At 31.8% G+C, this 18,468-nt stretch overlaps 2 protein-coding genes and 1 long non-coding RNA gene across 12 annotated transcripts; 1 reads left to right on the top strand and 2 right to left on the bottom strand.

The window, feature by feature from the left end:
* Window positions 1-2,172: 2,172 nt before the first annotated feature.
* LOC102620177 (uncharacterized) lies at window positions 2,173-6,157 on the bottom strand. 4 transcript variants are annotated; one of them, XM_006482219.4, is made up of 9 exons: window positions 5,806-6,154; window positions 5,685-5,731; window positions 5,502-5,604; window positions 5,198-5,284; window positions 4,330-4,413; window positions 3,304-3,357; window positions 2,820-2,900; window positions 2,577-2,622; window positions 2,173-2,445 (listed from the first exon to the last, which is right to left on the bottom strand). In XM_006482219.4, the coding sequence occupies exons 1-9, from the start codon at window positions 6,058-6,060 to the stop codon at window positions 2,372-2,374; spliced, it is 831 nt and encodes a 276-aa protein (XP_006482282.1). In that variant the 5' UTR covers window positions 6,061-6,154; the 3' UTR covers window positions 2,173-2,371. The 4 variants fall into 4 exon arrangements, with proteins under 4 accessions (XP_006482282.1, XP_006482283.1, XP_006482284.1 ...); XM_006482220.4 differs by lacking the exon at window positions 2,820-2,900 and having other exon boundaries at window positions 5,806-6,156; XM_006482221.4 differs by lacking the exon at window positions 4,330-4,413 and having other exon boundaries at window positions 5,806-6,155.
* Window positions 6,158-8,209: 2,052 nt separating this feature from the next.
* Window positions 8,210-9,115, top strand: LOC107177567 (uncharacterized). 2 transcript variants are annotated; one of them, XR_008055744.1, is made up of 3 exons: window positions 8,210-8,516; window positions 8,622-8,784; window positions 8,865-9,115. It is a non-coding gene; the product is annotated as an uncharacterized LOC107177567 (long non-coding RNA). The 2 variants fall into 2 exon arrangements; XR_003065856.2 differs by lacking the exon at window positions 8,210-8,516 and having other exon boundaries at window positions 8,523-8,784.
* A 3,380-nt stretch (window positions 9,116-12,495) lies between these two features.
* Window positions 12,496-18,186, bottom strand: LOC102619522 (uncharacterized). 6 transcript variants are annotated; one of them, XM_006482217.4, is made up of 12 exons: window positions 16,796-18,186; window positions 16,083-16,180; window positions 15,872-15,958; window positions 15,606-15,777; window positions 14,974-15,501; window positions 14,443-14,585; window positions 14,136-14,330; window positions 13,936-14,026; window positions 13,685-13,850; window positions 13,334-13,444; window positions 13,147-13,246; window positions 12,496-12,916 (listed from the first exon to the last, which is right to left on the bottom strand). In XM_006482217.4, the coding sequence occupies exons 1-12, from the start codon at window positions 16,943-16,945 to the stop codon at window positions 12,901-12,903; spliced, it is 1,857 nt and encodes a 618-aa protein (XP_006482280.1). In that variant the 5' UTR covers window positions 16,946-18,186; the 3' UTR covers window positions 12,496-12,900. The 6 variants fall into 6 exon arrangements, with proteins under 6 accessions (XP_006482280.1, XP_024955450.1, XP_006482279.1 ...); XM_025099682.2 differs by having other exon boundaries at window positions 12,496-12,818; XM_006482216.4 differs by having other exon boundaries at window positions 12,496-12,738.
* Between the last annotated feature and the right edge of the window lie 282 nt (window positions 18,187-18,468).

Below are 18,468 nucleotides of genomic sequence, written 5' to 3'. Positions count from 1 at the left end.
TTTGGAATATTTATATCGACGCAATACTAAATTAGATCCCATCGAGGGGCAAGAGACAGAGGTTGATAAGCTGAGGCGTTTTGAGTAAACAATATTAATTATTTCTATAATTAATTAATTATTTACTTACAGCTACACCAAAAGCACTTTTCCTAGTAGTTGATTATTGTTTTTCATTATTAAAGACTCTTTTTAATTAACACGGCATGCTAATCTTCTAGGAACCTATTTTAACTGGTTAATTTAAAATAATCTTTCTAATAAGTACTACTCATTGAGGTTCGTATGATTTTGAATTTTCAGAGTTGATGTTTCAGAATGCGCTCATCATTGCACGGACACGGTTGATCAAAGCATATTTGTAATGTAACTTTATCGTGGGAAAAAAAAAAAAAAAAGGGCCTGATAATGTTTACTAGAATAGTTGGAATTTGGATTCTTTTAAACTATATCTTCAATGAAACCTTTTTCTATAACCTAAGCATTTTCATAATCTTGGATACCGTAAAAATAAAATACTCAAAAATGCCAAATAGGGAGAATGCCATTTTCGGCACTCTTTCATGTTGTTTCCAATAATTTCTTAATTATTAATATCATTGTCTAGGCCGTAGTATTAAAACAGTAATAGTAAATCTACCCACGATAAACGTGGCATTTTTAGATTAAAAATTGGATATTTAAGAACTGGACAAATTAAAGATAATTAGGTTGTTTGTTGAAAATGTGTAAAAACACTATTTAAGAGGGGCCGATCCTTTCAAATAATTGTGATCAAGGTCAAATTTAGACCTTTTTGGCTCTAAAAATGAACGCTAAGTCAAATGACGACCGAGGAGAGAGGAATAGTGGCCCCCTACAAGTGAAAACAGCTTTGGCAATGGCACTGATTGAACGAATGTTACCTTCAATACATCACTGAAATTGCACTGCATTCAGATCAAAACCGATTCCCTCCTTTGACGCCGCCATGATCTTGACACGTGGTGGTCTCGATACGGACAAGCCCCATATGATCATTGCCTTTCTCGGGTCTTGGGGCTTTACAAGTTGATCTGTTAGATAGATAACACTGTACGGTTGTTTTCAAACTGGGTGTGTTTGGTGGATAGCGTAGCATGGAATGGTGGAAAATTTCGTGGGTTAAGTTTGTGTGGCTGTGACTCAACATGCTGTGCGAATGTGCATGTGCTGCGTCATGTGATTATCATCATCCACCAGGGAAATGAGGGATAATGAGGGGCCCCCTCACTCTTCGCTCACAATGGACGCAGCCAGATGGGTCCCAAGCTCGGGGCTCATCGTGGCCGTCAGTTTTGTCTGATGTGAATGCAATGTAGGTGTCAACTGACAATGAGAGGATTCCTTCTGAGTGCCAGAAATACGTGGCTTCGTTTAATCTCTAAAGTTTTACGAGAATAGATTATTTCTTTTACGCGACTCATCTTTTTATATCGTACCTGTCATATGTGCACAAATTATAATAAAAGCTATTTTACAAACTGATTATTTCATTCAATACATTGAGCTGCTTCGCATTGAACTTAAATCTCGACACTGTGATGCTTAGCCTTGCCAAATTTATCATCTCTCGTTTTGTTTTAGAATTTCGGCTGCTAAATTGTCAAGAGTGTTTTTGTAGCCGCTTACGATATATTGATGGGTACACGACTAATTATTTCTCATAACTGTTCACCAAGAAATAAGCTGTAAAAGATACTTTTTACTCTTAATTTTTTTAGTTCGTAGTTGTGAGAGTCTTTATTCCACGGCAATGGTTTCCTGCTATAATAGTTACAAAAATCCACACTAAAAACTACCCTGTAATGAAACTTTTTGTATTTACTGCTGACTCCATATCTTATTAATTTATTTAAAGATTTTGGCCAACTCTTGTTCTCAAATTCATCAAGCCCACGTGATATTCAGGCATATTATTCTGATATCGGATAGTGAAGCTGAAGCATGAACCCAAAAAGCTTCAAATCTTTTAACGCGGTTCGGATAAACGCAAGTGTTTCAACTTAGCCTCCTCATCGCAAATTCAGATACAATCCAAGAATTTGATTATCTCACCATTTTGGACCAACAATTTCAGGGTAAATTGTTAACATTTCACATGATCCTGACAAAAAATTTCGGCGTTTATGGAGTTAACCAATTCACTTGCTCTAGTTTTCACATCAGCCTCTTGATCTCATTTATATTTTTCTATCATTCTTTATACGATCATTTCAAAATTTTTACATTAAACATGAAAACATTTTATACATTGAATCTAGCCATGTACAAAATTTCACGAGGGGATCAAATGTAAGTAACGAAAGAAAGCCAATACACTGGCAGAATTAGATGAAATCACACACACTTTTCATGAAGATGATACATTGGGGCTGGTGTTGGATATAAGTCGAACTTCGTATAGATTCTCACTCTCTCCCTTCCCTGTAGCCAAGTGTTGGTCAGCACGATCCCAATAAGTTTTTGGTTTATAAGCAAGTTACAAAATATTTCATGCTTTATGCCTACAAGATCTGTTTTAAACGAAATCATTGAGATTTAAGTGTAAAACTCACCAACTTCAGCTGTGATCCCTGGCCCAAAGAATGAAGTAAATTTTGCCTGATAAAGAAGATTGGGACATCAAAATTAGCATCCATCTTTTGTCATTGTCATAAATTGAAAAAACAGAAACAAAATAACAAGGTGCAAGAATGCTCAGCATTTCTGTAGAACCTCAAGTATAGCAAGAATTGATAAAGGGAAAAAGAAAGGGAGGGAAATCCAATCTTAAATCAAATAACTGTGCCACACTTTACCTGTCTTTTCTCAAAATCTGACAACTTCAGTGCTTTTGCCTCAAACACCAAGACCAGACAGTATTTACCATCTTCGGTGACCTAACAAATGGTAACGAAATCAGGTTGCCGTAATTTAGGTACAGTAACATGAAACTTAAGGCCTCTGTTCAAATGACCTCAAGTGAAGCTCAGCATATTTCTTATACAGACATTTGTACGATGCTAAGTGCCCGGGGAAGAAAAAAGAAGCAGTAGCAGGAGTTGAATGTCAAAGTTTGGGAACCTCGAGCAATCTAAGGCTCATTAGTTATATGGGAAGATTTGTCCACTCTTTTGTGCAATATGAAGAAAGAAAAGACATTGAAATTTACTTGAGTATCCATTCCTGGAACTAACAGAAATCTAGATAATGATGATTACAATGTTCAGTTATTTATGAAGTTTTCGGTGAGCTAAGACAACCAAAACATTCATGTTTGAATCTAAAGTTAGATAAACATACTTCTTCACGAATCATTTGTAGTACAGGTGCACTCCTCCGTGGAATTCCTCCACCCTGGAATGCAAAGCATTAAGAACTGACATTAGAACACTTGTTTCAAGAAAACAAAAAGGGAGAAAGATGATACTTGAATTTTGAATGCACCATAAAGAGAAATACTGATCAAGTATTAAGGAGGCTGGTTCTTGAGTAGCATCATCAGAGCATGAGGACAACCAGCGAAAATTGACATGAAATGTGTAAGAGATGTAGCAGTTGGTACACAATTCTACACATTAATTAAACCCGTGTCCCTCCTTTTGCACTGTACACTTGTTCTCAAAACATGAAATCCATGAAGTTTCTACTTTGTACCCATAACCAACATGGACCAAGCTATTGGCAGAAAGTATTGATATTAATAGAGCTATTCCTCATAATAAGATGTGACACCCAAAATTACAGCAATTCTCAATAAATGAAGCATTCATTTTCAAAAAGAGTCTGAATTAGATCATCATTCATTTTCTTATGTTAAATCCTTGAACTGAGGTACAATCCTGACTATCTCACTACTTCTATAGATACATGGCAGTCAATTTCAAACACCAAAAGACTTGGTCATTCTTGCTCAAAGAAACTTGATCCTCTCATATCCAGAGCATCCAATTTAGATCAACTAATTTCAGAGGAATAAATTTCCACATGAGAAACAGAGAAAGTGGAAAATAGTTTCAAATATATTTTCTCATTCTTCATTTTTTGTTTGAAATGCATATCAAAGGCTTCATCAAATACTGACAGGATTGGCATTCCCACGTTTAATGATAATGAAAATGGTTTCTTTAGGAAATGGGCATGACAGAGAGAAAGTTTCATCGAGGAAACTTAAGCCACTGCAACAAATCTGTGGTGTCAGCTAGTTGATTATTGCAGTAAATTCTCAGTTTGTCATAAAAGACAAACAGAAAGGTTTTATGCTTCAGAATTCTCTCAAATAGCGTAAATTGTTTGATGAAATAAGAAATCAAGGAAATAGAATAATACCAAGCCATATTGGAAAATCCTTTTCAATGCCTCATCCAGATGCTGCTCATCCCCATAACGAAATCTTATAACATCATTCCTGACCTAATCAAAGCTATTGAAAAGTGAACTCATACATTACATTTATTATGATGATATGCATGAGAGGAAAATATGCATCTCACATGTCAAGATACAAAGCCTCTGAAAGCTTTAAGCCATGTTTGAAATTAAGGTGCTCTAACTTTTAAGCTGTTATGGAAAAAAAAAAAAAACTACAACTATGAAATAAAAGTTAATTATGGGTACTAAATATGACTTTTAAATAATAATTTTAACAAAAGTAATAAAGATATTATAGATTTTTTATTATACAAGTGGTGGATTAAATCAAGTTAACTTCCAAACCGCGGCAACTAGTTTTTATCAAACACTTTAATACTGTAACTTTAAGCTACAACTGTCCAACCTTAATACCAAATAGGGCCTCAGTCAGCACAATGAACATGAATCCTGAGTGAATATATGTGATGTTGAAATCATGGCAAGAAATCAAATGGTCATGCTTCATTTTTTTCACAAATTCTAGTTCTTATATTAAAATCTTGAAATTCCACTAGAATAATTCAAGTTCTTCCAGATTTTTCTTAGTGGACAGCTGGTACTCCATGTGTTTTAAATCTTCTTCATTAATACATATTTGAATTTCTTATAAAAAATAAAACAACCAGACCATCATATAATTGCTATAGAATGTAAATCATTGTAAGCATGAAGATACATACAATAGAGATTGCCTGTATTATATTATATAACACTAACAAATTCCATTTTGTGATTAAATAGTCCTGTCACGAAGGACTTAAAAGGGGGAAAGGATCAGACGTACCTGTTTAAGGATTGGAGTGGCGCATGTTTCCCTTAAACTTTGAGCATCTGAATAAGTCAAGCATGGGACTGGTTTCAGTTCTGCATACTGCAAAACACTTGAAAGGATTATAATTTGATAAAAGGAAATAAAATACAACACTAATAGCTTACAACTTCCAATTAATAAGCTATAATTGTATTAAAAAAAAAGGCCTATAAATGCTTTACAGCAGTACCAAGCAAGCATCGGAAAAAAAAAAAAAGAGATTAAGCATCTGAATAAAAAAAAAAATGTTGACAATTTACATGCTACAAACTTTTACCTTAAGTGCCATTCCAATTACGGCGAGAGGGAAGCCATATGTAAGCATTAACGCTGACCATTCAGATCCGGGGAAAATACTGAAGTAAGCCCCAAAACCGTACCTATAAGTTCAACACTAATCAGTGCATAATCGAAATAAGACGCCAGAGCAAACGGTGTCATCGAAGGTTAACGGACTTACGACAAGAGTGAAATTCCAAGACCTAGCCCAATAACACCAAATGAAACCTGCAACGTTTAAGAACGCCATGTTATAAGTTCTCAGAAAAGTTCAGTTCTAATGGCCGCTGTTTGAACCGAACCTTAGCGAGAGTGAATTCGTCATCGGGAACAAGCGTCTTGTCGGCAGAGGTAGTAGCCGAGGAAGGTTGTGTCGAATCTGCGGCTTTGGCGACGAAGGCGAGTTTCAAACGGTGTCGTTTCGAGGCGAGAAGCGGAGGCGGAGAAGCAGGATGAACGGAGAGAAAGCAAAGGCAGTGATTGGATAAGCCTAAGTAACGATCATCTTGATGCTGCGAAAACAAATTTGTTGCTCTCGTTAAAGTTAACGTTTGCATTGCTTTTTAGCTTTCGAATTTCTCTTTTCTTCTCTCTAAATTTGTTTCGGTGTAAAAGTGTTGGGAGTTAAATTCACTGTATAAATCCATTTGAGGTGGATGAACGAGAGGCTGCAGTTTCATAAGTTGAGCTCTGTAGTCTGAACCGCCAAAACTGTGGTTACGTGTCACTATTTTGCACTGATAACCGCTACGGTGTCGTTTGATTGTTTTAAAAATGTTAAAAAAAGAAAAACAGGAAAACTTTATCATCTAATTCCTTAAGCTGTGTTTCGCACGTAAGATCGAATTGGAATAAATTAAAATGAATTAGGTTAAATTAGATTATATATAATGTTGACTTATATTTAGTATGGTTCCGGATTGGATTAATATACATGAAATTAAATAGTATTTACATTAATATTTGAATTTAAATATCAACTATTTATAGATATTTAACGAGAAATTTATAATTAATTAAACATAAAATTAATAATATATATATATATATTCAATTAGTTATTGAGTTTCATAATTATAATAAAGAATTATGAATTATTTAAAATATAGGTTATTTCAAATGAGATATATCATTTCATTAAATAAAATTATTCAAATAATAAATTAGTTAATAACTTTTTAAGTAAATCATGAATAAAAAATAAATTGCTTAATTAAAAACAATAAATAAATATTAAATAAATTTTAAGTTATAAATAAAATGGTGTAATAAATTATGGAAGATATTATAAATGGATAAAAAAAATTTGTCATTATCTAGTGGCAAAATATTGGTATTGAACAAATTTTTTAGGAATCGTAAACGCAAAACTGGTGGCTAACAAGTCGAAACATATGAACTAAAAAATGAAAAAGTTTAATCAAAATTAAGGACTAATCTAACTGAAAAAGTAATTTTAATACATAACACAAATAAACTACAGTCTTACCAAATTAATTAGAATATTGAACCCAATATTAGTGAAATAATAGTTGGAATACATAAGCCTAATTGTGAGAAAATATAACTAAAATTAGGGACCTACATAATCAAAATAAATTTGTTACTTAACCCAAATAATTAGAATCTTACCAAGTTAACAGAAATATTTAACATAAAATAAGAGGAATAATTAGTTGAAATGCATAAACGGATAAGAGAGAAAGTGTAACAAAAATCAGTAACTAATCCAATAAGAAGTAAAAGTTGCTTGTAATTCAACCCAAAATGTTGGTATTTAACAAATTAGCAGGAATATCAAACATAAATCTAGTGAACTAATAAGCTGAAACATGTGAACCTATAAATGAAAGAATGTAACCAAAATTAGGAGCTGATTTAACAAACAAAAGAAGGTAATTTGGGTATTTAACTTGAATAACTGAAATCTTACTAAATTAATTGAAATATTGAATGCAAAACCATTGGAATAATAGTTGAAATATATAAACACGTAAGAGAGAAAGTATAACGAAAATCAGGAACTTATCTAACAAAAAATAAAATTATATAAAAAATAAATTTGGTACATATCCCAAATAATTGGAATCTTAATAAGTTAATGTGAATATTCAACACAAATACAGAGGAATAATTAACTGAAGCACATAAACTAATAAGAGAGAAAATGTAACGAAATTTAGGAACCGATCGAATGGGAAGTGAAAGTTACATGAAATATAACAAAAAATGTTGGCATTTAACGAATTTAGTCGGAATATCAAACACAAGTCTAGTAGATTAATAAGTTGAAACATGTAAACCTATAAATGAAAAAAGTTTAACCAAAATAAGGAACTAATCTAACAAAACAAAATGTAATTTGGGTATTTAACCCAAATAATTGGAATTTAACCAAGTTAATTGGAATATTAAACGCAAAACTAGTGGAATAATAGTTGAAACGCATAAACCAAAAGCGGAGAAAGTATAATTTATATTTATGTTTTATAATTAAAAAAATATTTTTTAGAGAAAATTATAAGAGTTTAGATTTATGAAAATATTTTCATAAATTTAATGTTTTAGGATTTGTATGAAATATAGAAATACTTTTGTAAATATATTTTATGAGAAATCAACTAGTTTTAATACATCAATTCATAATTTATCAATTTAACTAAGAATATTTTAAAAATAAACTTAGAAAGGGTGTTACAGAGATTTTAGAGGAGTGTTAAAAACTCCACTCTTACCTAACTGCTTGCATAAGGCATTTGTCCCCTTTCTAGACTTTTTTTGAAGTCGGTAGCCAAGCTCTATAAAAGGTATTTTTACACGTATTTCGCTAGGAAAAATAAATTTCTAACCGAGACAATCTAGTAAAGCTGGATTATATAACAAGCAGCTGTATCAAAACCAAACTATGGAACTCTTCAAAATAAATAAATAAGCAAAGCTAAAATATTAAGTAAAAATCTATAAAATGAATTACTAGTTGAATATGATTCGCTTCTGCTTTTAGGATTAAAAGGTACGATTTTGGATCACCTATTAATTATATGTTGAATGTGCGCTAATATCAACTTTAACTAAATACGACCGTAATACATTCTAAATTGGCCCTCATCGGCGCTAGATTCAGCTGCACAGCGCACCATCCTCAAATTTCTCTCCTCTCTCTCTCTCGATCTTGCTGGCTTGTGGGTCTGCAGGTGCTGAAGGCTTGAAGCTGCAGCAGATTAGAAGAAACCAGAAGCTATAACAGGAGTTGAACAACAGCCCGATCATGGCTAATTAAGGTGAGAAATCTTACTTCTCTCAGGCTTTTTATTCGAAAGGAAAGTTAAAATCACGGGGTTTTAAGCATAAATTATTTCAGCACCATTGTCGTCGAAGACTGGAACAATGCTTTTAAAGTATCATACAGATGGAGCTGGAGATAGCTCTCGAATTAATTTACTACTGGGGCTGACTGGCAGTTTTGAGAGGAACACATGATTGTTTGCAACATCGTCGATGTTAAACTAATCAAGGGTTTGTCATGAGAGAGTATTCCCATGCCGACTCTTGGACCAATAATCAAATATTGAATTGTTCAAAGAATTTTAAGGCCACTAGGAATTCTCAACATTTTCAAGTGTTAATATGATTAGTGGAGAGCTGGTTTCTTCTTACCTAAATGAACTAGAATTTAGACATCATTAGATTGGTGGGAATTACCAAGAAAGATCTCGCTTGGCTTAAAAATATTAATTTGTGATTTCTTTTTTTTTTTATTGAAGAAAATACAGAGAGGTGGGCAAAGCTAAGCTAAGACTTTTACAAATATTTTTCTTCAACTCTCAATGTAGAAAAATATAATTTTTCTGAAGGAAATTGGGTTGTTTTTAATACGCCAGTTTCACCAGATTTAGCAATTATAATAGAGTGAGAAGGCTATGCAATTTTGATTATTTTTCAAGGAAATAACTAACATTTCATTCATCCATAATTAAAAATCAATATGTACAAACATAGAATTACACAAACGATCTTAACAAAATATCTATTACAAATACACAATTGGTTGAACCAATGTATTTTCACACAGAAGAAATGAAATTCACCCGTTCAAGTTCTTTCATAATACCCTCCATATGCAAAACTTAAATAGGTAAAGGGACATGGAATTCAAATTCTAGCACAATCGAATAATGGTACCATGTCCGCATTATATAATCTACATGGCATACAATCGGATTAATCAGACATTATAGATTTATGATTATGGTGGGCTCCAAATACATAAATTATAGACACGGAGAAAATCTCTCACCTTATAAATAAAAACTATGTTCAACCCATATAGGTGGATTAAGAATATGACAAGGATTTGTTTCAAAGAATCGCTCAATATTTCCATCTTCCATGTTATAGATTCCCATATCTGCACCTCCACCTTCACCTCATGTTTGTTTCTTGATATACATGTTCAAATAACTCTCAAGAAAATCATCAGTAAAATATATGCAATTAAATTTACAATGAGGATTAGTTGATGCGTCGATAAACATGGAAGAATTATAACCCAAAAAGAGCGATTTAGTACCCAAACTCTTGATAGGGGTCCAATTACTAGTGCTTAAATCAAGCTCCAAAACAACAAATTCATAAGTTCCATAACAGTAATCTTTTTTAATCAGAGCCCCAGGTTCAGTAGTTGGTCACAATTTATTTTATGTGGATTAACTTATAAATTGTGACTTTCGGTTTCGGCCATGGTTGTTACTATTAACTTTAAAATTCTCTGTGATATATATAATTTATATCATGCATCTATCTAGCTTGGGTTTCCAGCCTTTTATATTATGGTTGTGTTTACTTGTTGGAGTGGGAGTGAGGAGTATGGATTCCTCCCACTCCAGCGTTTACTTGCTTAAAATGACCACGGATTGGGAATCTCACTCCGTGGGCCCCACTCATTTTTGGAGTGGGGAGTGGGAGTGGGAGTCCCATTGGGGGAGGTGGGAGTGGGAATCCATACTCCTCTTTTTACCCTTTCATTTTTAATTTAATTTAATTTAATATTTTATAATTAATAAAATAAAATAAAATAAAATAAATAATATTTATTTGAATAATAATATTATATTTAACTAAATAATAATTTACATTGATTCTAAGTTAAAATTATTTTAAAATAATATTATTATATTAATAGAGAATTAATAAATATAATATTATTATATTTATTTTAAAAATAATAGTACTATATTTATTTAATATTAATAATAATAAATAGTTTATTCTAAGAAAATATTAATTTTGTACTAAATAATATTATATTATTATTTTATATAATAATAAATTTAATATAATTATATAAAATAAAATAAAATAAGGTTTCATTTTATATTAAAATTAAAATTAATAATTTTTTGTTCATAATTAAGAATATTAATAATTATAATAAATTTACAAATATAATAAAATAAATATTATTCATTAAATATATTTTTTATTAGTTTTGTAATTAAAAACTATAATTCTTTAAATAAGGATAAAATTGTAATTTGAAACTATTTACTCCCAATCCAAGACAAAGTAAATACATAAATTGGATTCTGATCTCTATTCTATGCTTCCATTCTAGTGTAAGTAAACATCATACTCCCACTCCCACTCCCACTCTACACTCCTAATTTAAGGATTCCCACTCCAATCCAAAAAGTAAACGCAACATATGTGGATTTGGAGTCTACCGCATACGGATTTCGAGTTGGATTTGGATTCCTAGTTTCCGACTCCCAATTACCAATTTTGCCCTTCAACGGTCGCCGCTTTTTATTATTTTTTTAATTCAGCACATAACCGGCCGCTGGTACTATCGTTTTAATTGGTTAATGGGGCCAAAATTAAAAGGTAACTATCATGCAGATCCCTCATTTGAGGTAAATATAAAGAAAATCAATTCAAAATTATTAAACTATCAAAGACCCCCTCAACTTTTAAAAAAAGAAAATACTTTTTTTTTTAATTCATGGAAAATATAGTTAATATATTTAACTTATGTACTAATGAAAAAATATAATTAAATAAAATTAATTAGACTACTATATTTAAAAATATAATAATATTATTTTATTAATATTATGTTATAAATTAAATGATATTTTGCTTTAAAAAAACATAACTTATGTACTAGTGAGAATAATATTTAAATATAATAAATTAAAATAAAATATATATTAATTAAGCTATTTTTATTATTATGTTATAAATGTAATGATATTTTGCTTAAGAAACTATCAAAAGAATTTTATCGTCTTTAATTGCATTACAATGTAAATATCTAAACATATAATGAAACCGATTTTTTTCTAAATATTCGTAAGAAATCAATCTCAGTATCTCTTGATACACATAAAGGGACTTAAATCTCTACATACTAAAATGAGGGTAATGTTTTTCCAACTATCAAATTATTATCATTCCAAACATTATAATTACCCCTCAAATGTTGTTATTATTAGAGGCTAACATTAATATGTTTTGTATATACCACAAATATATCATTTCATTAAATAAAATAATAAATTAATTAATAACTTTTTAGTAAATCATGAATAAAAAATAAATTACTTAATTAAAAAAAATAAAGAAATATTAAATAAATTTTAAGTTATAAATAAAATGGTGTAATAAATTATGGAAGATATTATAAATGAATAAAATTTTTCTTGTCATTATTTTTGATGATTCTTATCTTAACTTAACTCACATAAAAATTAGGATTAGCTATTTCATTAATTTAGCATTAAAATTTGAATTTAGTCCATTACCATTAATCCAATCCAAATGAGCATGCCAAACATAGTATTAATATATTTTTTTTCCCAATAATTAATCCAATTCTACACTTAATCCTATCTCCCAAACATAACCTTATAGTTAAGTTTCGTTAAATAAGAATATAATCAGTCAATTCGCATTAAACATGTCCCTAAAGTCATTGCCAAGCAAAAACTGTATATCACAATGCCTATTGAATTGTTCATCAAGAACCATAATGTATTAGTACATACAACAATCTCAGCAGCTAGATCGAAAATCCGCTAACCCATATTAGCTGAATCATACAAATCAGCACATGTAAACGATATTAATCTTTAGAATGAACCCAAACACATAAAATTTGGATCCAAAATACAAAATTTTAATACCAATTCTGTTACTGTACACGCTTTTACTCATTCCTAGCCAGTTCTCTGTACCTGCGAGGATACAAGATTTCCTTGCTGAGCTGTTTAATCAAAACCAAAATGCAAGATCACAATTGCTCCGGACACCGGATCTGACAAATCAATATTAGAAGCATCTATAAGTCTGGCTAAAAGCTAGCAATTGCATGTGAGTACTTTTTTTTTTCCCTTCACTCATAGCATTTTTTCCCTGCAAAGGGAAAGAAGATCAGAGTGATAAAACATATTAACTAAACAAGAACAGCACAAGTTATAATCCTTCATTCTTGCATAATGTAAGTAGATCACTGAATAAACTAAAGCCAAATATGTAGCTGCATTGAATACTTCCCGATGAATTGGACTGATATAATTTTTTTTTTTAAAAAAAAAACCAACAAATCAGTTTTCCATTTAGCATATAACTAACAATGTACTAACCTTTTTGAAGAGAGATATTTCTCAACTGCTGGTACTTGATCAGCATCATAGGCAAACCATTTTTCGCTGGGTGAAACTGCATCTGGGGTTCCATTCACCTCTGGTCATTGAAGGATTTAAAATATATATGCATAACCTATTCATATACTCAATCATCCATACAAGTCCAATATTAATCTAAACTGACCTTGAAGCAAAATAGCCCGTCCACCATTATAGCCCTTCAATCTCCAAACGGCACGGCCATTGTCTTCCTTTATAATAGGCTCCGTTCTAACAGCATCAGATCGGTGTTTCTCTACAATATAAACACAGACATGAATCTTTCTCTACATTGGAATTACTATCTTTGACACCACTAATTGGTAACTGGAAATAACAGCTTCTAGGAGAAATAAACCATGATTCAATTCAAGAAAACATAAATGAAACCACTTCACCACGTGCAGTCTTTATAATAATAAAAGTAAATAGAACAAGTATCCAGATACAGTTTATGAGATTTTAAAAGAACTAAAACCAGAAATCCTCAACTTACTCTTGAATGCCATGCCTTTTGCCTCTGTCATCTCAGAAAGTGCTTCAGCTGCTTTCCTTTTTATCTCTGAAACAATAGCTTCATGCTCAGAAATTGACAAGGGAGCACCATTAGTGATAATTGCTTTGGCCACCTCATCTTGCAATTGCTGCTTCAATTTTTTTTCCTGCACTAACAAATCTTTTTTACACCCAACTCACTGCAATAACAGGCGTTACTTCTTTACCAAAATATTAATTTCCTCATGTTACCTTTTCTTTTGCTGCAACAAATTTTTCTCTTGATTCCTTCACTTTTTCAACAAATTCTGAATTTTGATCATCAATCCAATTCCTCAGCACTCTGAAATGAATTTAATTTAAAAGAATTCAAAGCGATGTATCATACACTGAAGAAAGAAAAATTCTGGAGATGAAATCAAGATGTTGGCATTATGTGTTTGCTTACTTACGTGGTGCCTAGAGCTTCATCACATAAAAAATTCAACAGCTTAAGCTTTTTTGACCCATTTAACTGATGATATCCATCACCTCCACAATCAAAACAGTTAGAAGGTATATCATTCAATGGGCATTTGGAATTAGAGACACATTTGCTAAGAGCCTGCAACCATGAATTTTTTCCACTTGTTGAACTCAATGGAGACCTAAACAGTAAAAACGCAGATAGTTACTGTACAATTCAATAGTTACTATACAATCCTATTCAACAAAAAGCAATCAAGAGCACACTAAATTTACTAGGGAATTGATTAGTACTCTTCTCCCATATCCTTTTGGATCAAAGACAGCAATTGGATATGAATTTGGACCATTGGAAAGCCTAGCCCTCGGCGCCTACTCCGCCCACCCATCAATTCTCTAATAATACATTCAGCTTGTCCTTTCTTCAAATCCAGAACCTAATGCATTACAAGCATGAGAAGAAAAAAAATGCCAAATTAGAGAATGCTTGGCTTGGTTTAAAATGAAAATTATTAGCGAACAATTTGGTTTCAGAAGCATTTACAAACATCAATAGCTCCATTAAATCGACAGTAAATTGAAGGATATGGAAAGTTTATTTTCTGGCATTTTGAAGTAATACACCATTAATTGAAATGATTCTAGAAGCATGATATCAACAAATACCTGATGTTAGTAATCACGTATTAAGAGGTTATTATTCTTACAACTACCAAACATCAAACTTAAGCTAAAGTTGAATTATCCTTGACTACCATTATTATCATAAGAACAAACAAGTATTACACCACTTTTTCCCCCTTAAAAATCCCCATTTAAACATACCTTTCCAAAAGCTGCACAAAATTCTAAGAACTGCAATGCATGTCCAACATCTTCGGGAGGTATCTCAGCTCCAGCTACAGTTGTTAAAGTGGCACTCTGAGGCAATGGAACTTCTGTGATACACTTGTTAACACCGCGAAATTCAGAAACTGCCTCTAAATTGGATCCAACACCAGCATTTTTAACGCAATTTAGAGCTTTTACGCCCCCAAGATTCCCAAGACCATCTTCATTTTTCTCCCCTTCTTCCTTTGGCTTGTCAATCCTAGAAACCTCCTCTGAAACTTTAAACTTCTCTTTCTCAGAAATTTCTTCAGAAACCTTCGGCTTTTTTGGGCTCTTCATCCTCAAAGAGACACCATCGTCCCCATTGATACTAGGGATTTCCTTTAATCCTTCCCGTTTCATCTTCTTTGATTTCTCTTTATTCAAGGTTCGTGGTAAATTCCGAGAATTCAAGTTTGAATCACAGTCTCTGTCAAAAGAATTTTCCTTTCCTGGTTTCCTCGACAAAGCAGCTTCAGACTCCTGTCAAAAGCATGAACTTATATCTGAGCATGCTCCAGAAACCCTAAAAACCGAGATTTGCTGCAATTAATAAAGCTACCAAAATAACAAGTGCATTTAATTGCCTTTTTCAAAGTAAGCGACTTTTTCGGTAAAGCCGCCACATCTTTAGCAATCTTCTTCTCTTGGTCCAAATTGTCGTATCCTTTAATTAGAAGCATTTCAGAAACTGATGAAAACCCAGTTGCCTTGGCTGCTTGCACTAGTTGACCGGTGGGTTGGTGACCTCTTTTCTTCCTAAAACCATGTTATTCTGTTAGACCTGCTCAATCACTAGCAATACCAATCAACATCAACCCTAACCAGAACAACTGTGCTATTGCACACTTACATGCATAAGCTACAATTGCAGATGCCTCTACACCTGGGGCAATTCCAACCATCCAACAGAGCCGCATCCTCTGCTTTCTCTCCATATCTAATTCAGCATCAAACAAAATTTTGTATTAGCCAACGAAGCATTTTCATAAAAATGCATGCTAATTAACTGAATTGTATTCAATTCAAAAGAAAGTGTAAAAGATCACAACACCAAATCTAACCTGTTTAATAGGCACTTGTGACAGAACTTGATTGGGCAATATTTATCCTTTTTCATAATCTTACAAGCTGCCACAAAGTCCATTGTTTTTTGCCGGCACTTCAACATTAAATTAGACACAATGAATACCACCAAAAATCAATCAAAAGAAAAGACTGGTAAAACAACATTCAGCATTCCACTTCAATTCTTTCCTAAACAATTACCATGGATCTTCCTTAAACATTTAATCCAAAGATTCATAACAACCAACATATATAGAAAAAAATAATTATAATAATAATAATTCACAAGAAAAAAGAGAAGCAATTAAGTAAAACCGTAGCCATATGGCAAAAAGCAAAAAAATGCATGAGCCCATCACAATTATTCTCCAAACATAACAAACAAACTTTATTAATGAGCCCATTTATTAATGGAGTTTTATCTATCACTTTCTTTCATTTTCCCACACTTTCTCACTAACCAAATAGAAAAAAAAAAAGATTGAAAGAAAAGTGGGTAAATTACTTGAAGTATTTTTTTTTTTTTTTAAAAAAAGAAGACCACCACTAAAATATCCACTTTATTGGAGCCATGCTTTCTCATCAATCGAGCGGAACAGGAAACAGAGCTCAGAAATGCTATAATTTCATTTTTCCACATTTCCCCACCGAAGAACAGCACTTAAAACAAACTAACTCAATCTCAATTATGAAGAAGAAACAAACAAACCTGGTGACATGTTTTTCCATTCTCAGAATCATAGATTCTGCCATGGTGAAGACGAACCCCTGGGCAATTAGTTCTCTTATATTCTTTCTGTTTCTCCTTCTTGGCAGCAGCGGCTTTGTCTTTGGAAACAGAACTTGAAGCTACAGCCATTTTCTCAAAACTGTTTTCTGAAAGTGTTTCTCACTTTTTGGCAACACTGCTCTGCTTCGCTTCTTCAGACGACGAACGTATTTGCCTAAATTTTCACTTGGACCTTATTTTGAATCATTTCCAAAGTTTCCCTCTTCTTTGAGTTGAAATGGCGGGAGAAATTTGAGAGAAAATCTAATGTGCGAATGGGAGGGATTATGGACCGCCAAACGAATATTTTTATTTTTGTAAATTATCACGGATCTCCCACTCCCACAATCCAGATTGATCGATTTTTTTATTTTTTATTTTTATTTTTTTTCTTTAAAACCCTTGTATTTGACCGTATTTGGATCAAAGAGTAAACTCGAACTATAAAACTTAAAATGGCCAATTACATTTTTTTTTTCTTTTTTAAGTATTGATATTGACAAAGGAAAAAAAAAAAGATATTTACAATTAGGGCATGCATGTCTTGTACGCCACTACAGAATTCAACTTAACTAATTAAATTTACTAAAAATAAATAAATGTATTAACATTAATTTATTAATTATCATATATTTAAAATTATTTACTTTATAATAGTTGTCACAAATAAAATTTTTTTATTTAAAATTTATGTATAACATGTTGTTTACAACTTCGGAAGACAAAAATCTAAAATTACCCTATTATGAATTGACTATATTTAAATTACACTCTTACATTTAGTAATATCAAATTATCTCATTTTTGTTCCAAAGATAAAAAAAAACATAAAGTTGAGTTGATGAAATTTTTTTTGTCTTCTTAATAAAAATAGAAATAAATTGAAGCCTTCTAAAGTAAGAAACATTATGTAACGTTGCAACTTGTCATTTATATATTCATGACATAGATGAAAGACATGTTTTAAGACTTTCTCTGGTGTAAAAAGTATATGACTTATCATCTACAACTTCAACATATAAATGGCATCTCGTACAATTTTACAGAAACTGTATGACATGCCATTTATTGTTTCAGAAAATAGATGACATGTTGTAAAATTTTTATTCTAACCGTTTATAACTTAAAAAAATAGATGAATTGTCAGAAATTTTAAATGATATACGTATGATTTGTCATTTACACTTTTAGGACATAAATGATTTCTAGTACGAACATATAAACGACGTGTGATATTATATAATTTATTAAATTATTTATATAAAATCAATTTATGCTTAATGATTTCATAGAAGTAATATTTAAAAATTCTGTGTGCGTGTATCTCACATAAATAATATTTAAGAATTTAAATTATTTATGGAAATCTTTGTTGGAAGGATACTTACTTCAAGTTGTCTGGAAAAAGATTGTGAGTGACTCAGACGGATTTTCAATCAGGAAAGGTTTGAGTTTGACAACTCCGGCATATTCGTATTTGCCGGAGTGTATTAAGAAATTTTTCGCGATTGAACCAAGTGCGGTCCACGCAAAATCTTAGTTGTAGCCTATCACAACTCAAAATGCAAGGTGCGGGATTGGGTTAGCAACAGGTGGCAACAGCCCAGTGGGCC

The sequence above is a fragment of the Citrus sinensis genome, chromosome 6 (assembly GCF_022201045.2).
Source record: "Citrus sinensis cultivar Valencia sweet orange chromosome 6, DVS_A1.0, whole genome shotgun sequence".
NCBI lineage: Eukaryota > Viridiplantae > Streptophyta > Magnoliopsida > Sapindales > Rutaceae > Citrus > Citrus sinensis.
Note: the sequence above shows the minus strand (reverse complement) of the source record. Positions and strands in the feature narration are given on the sequence as shown.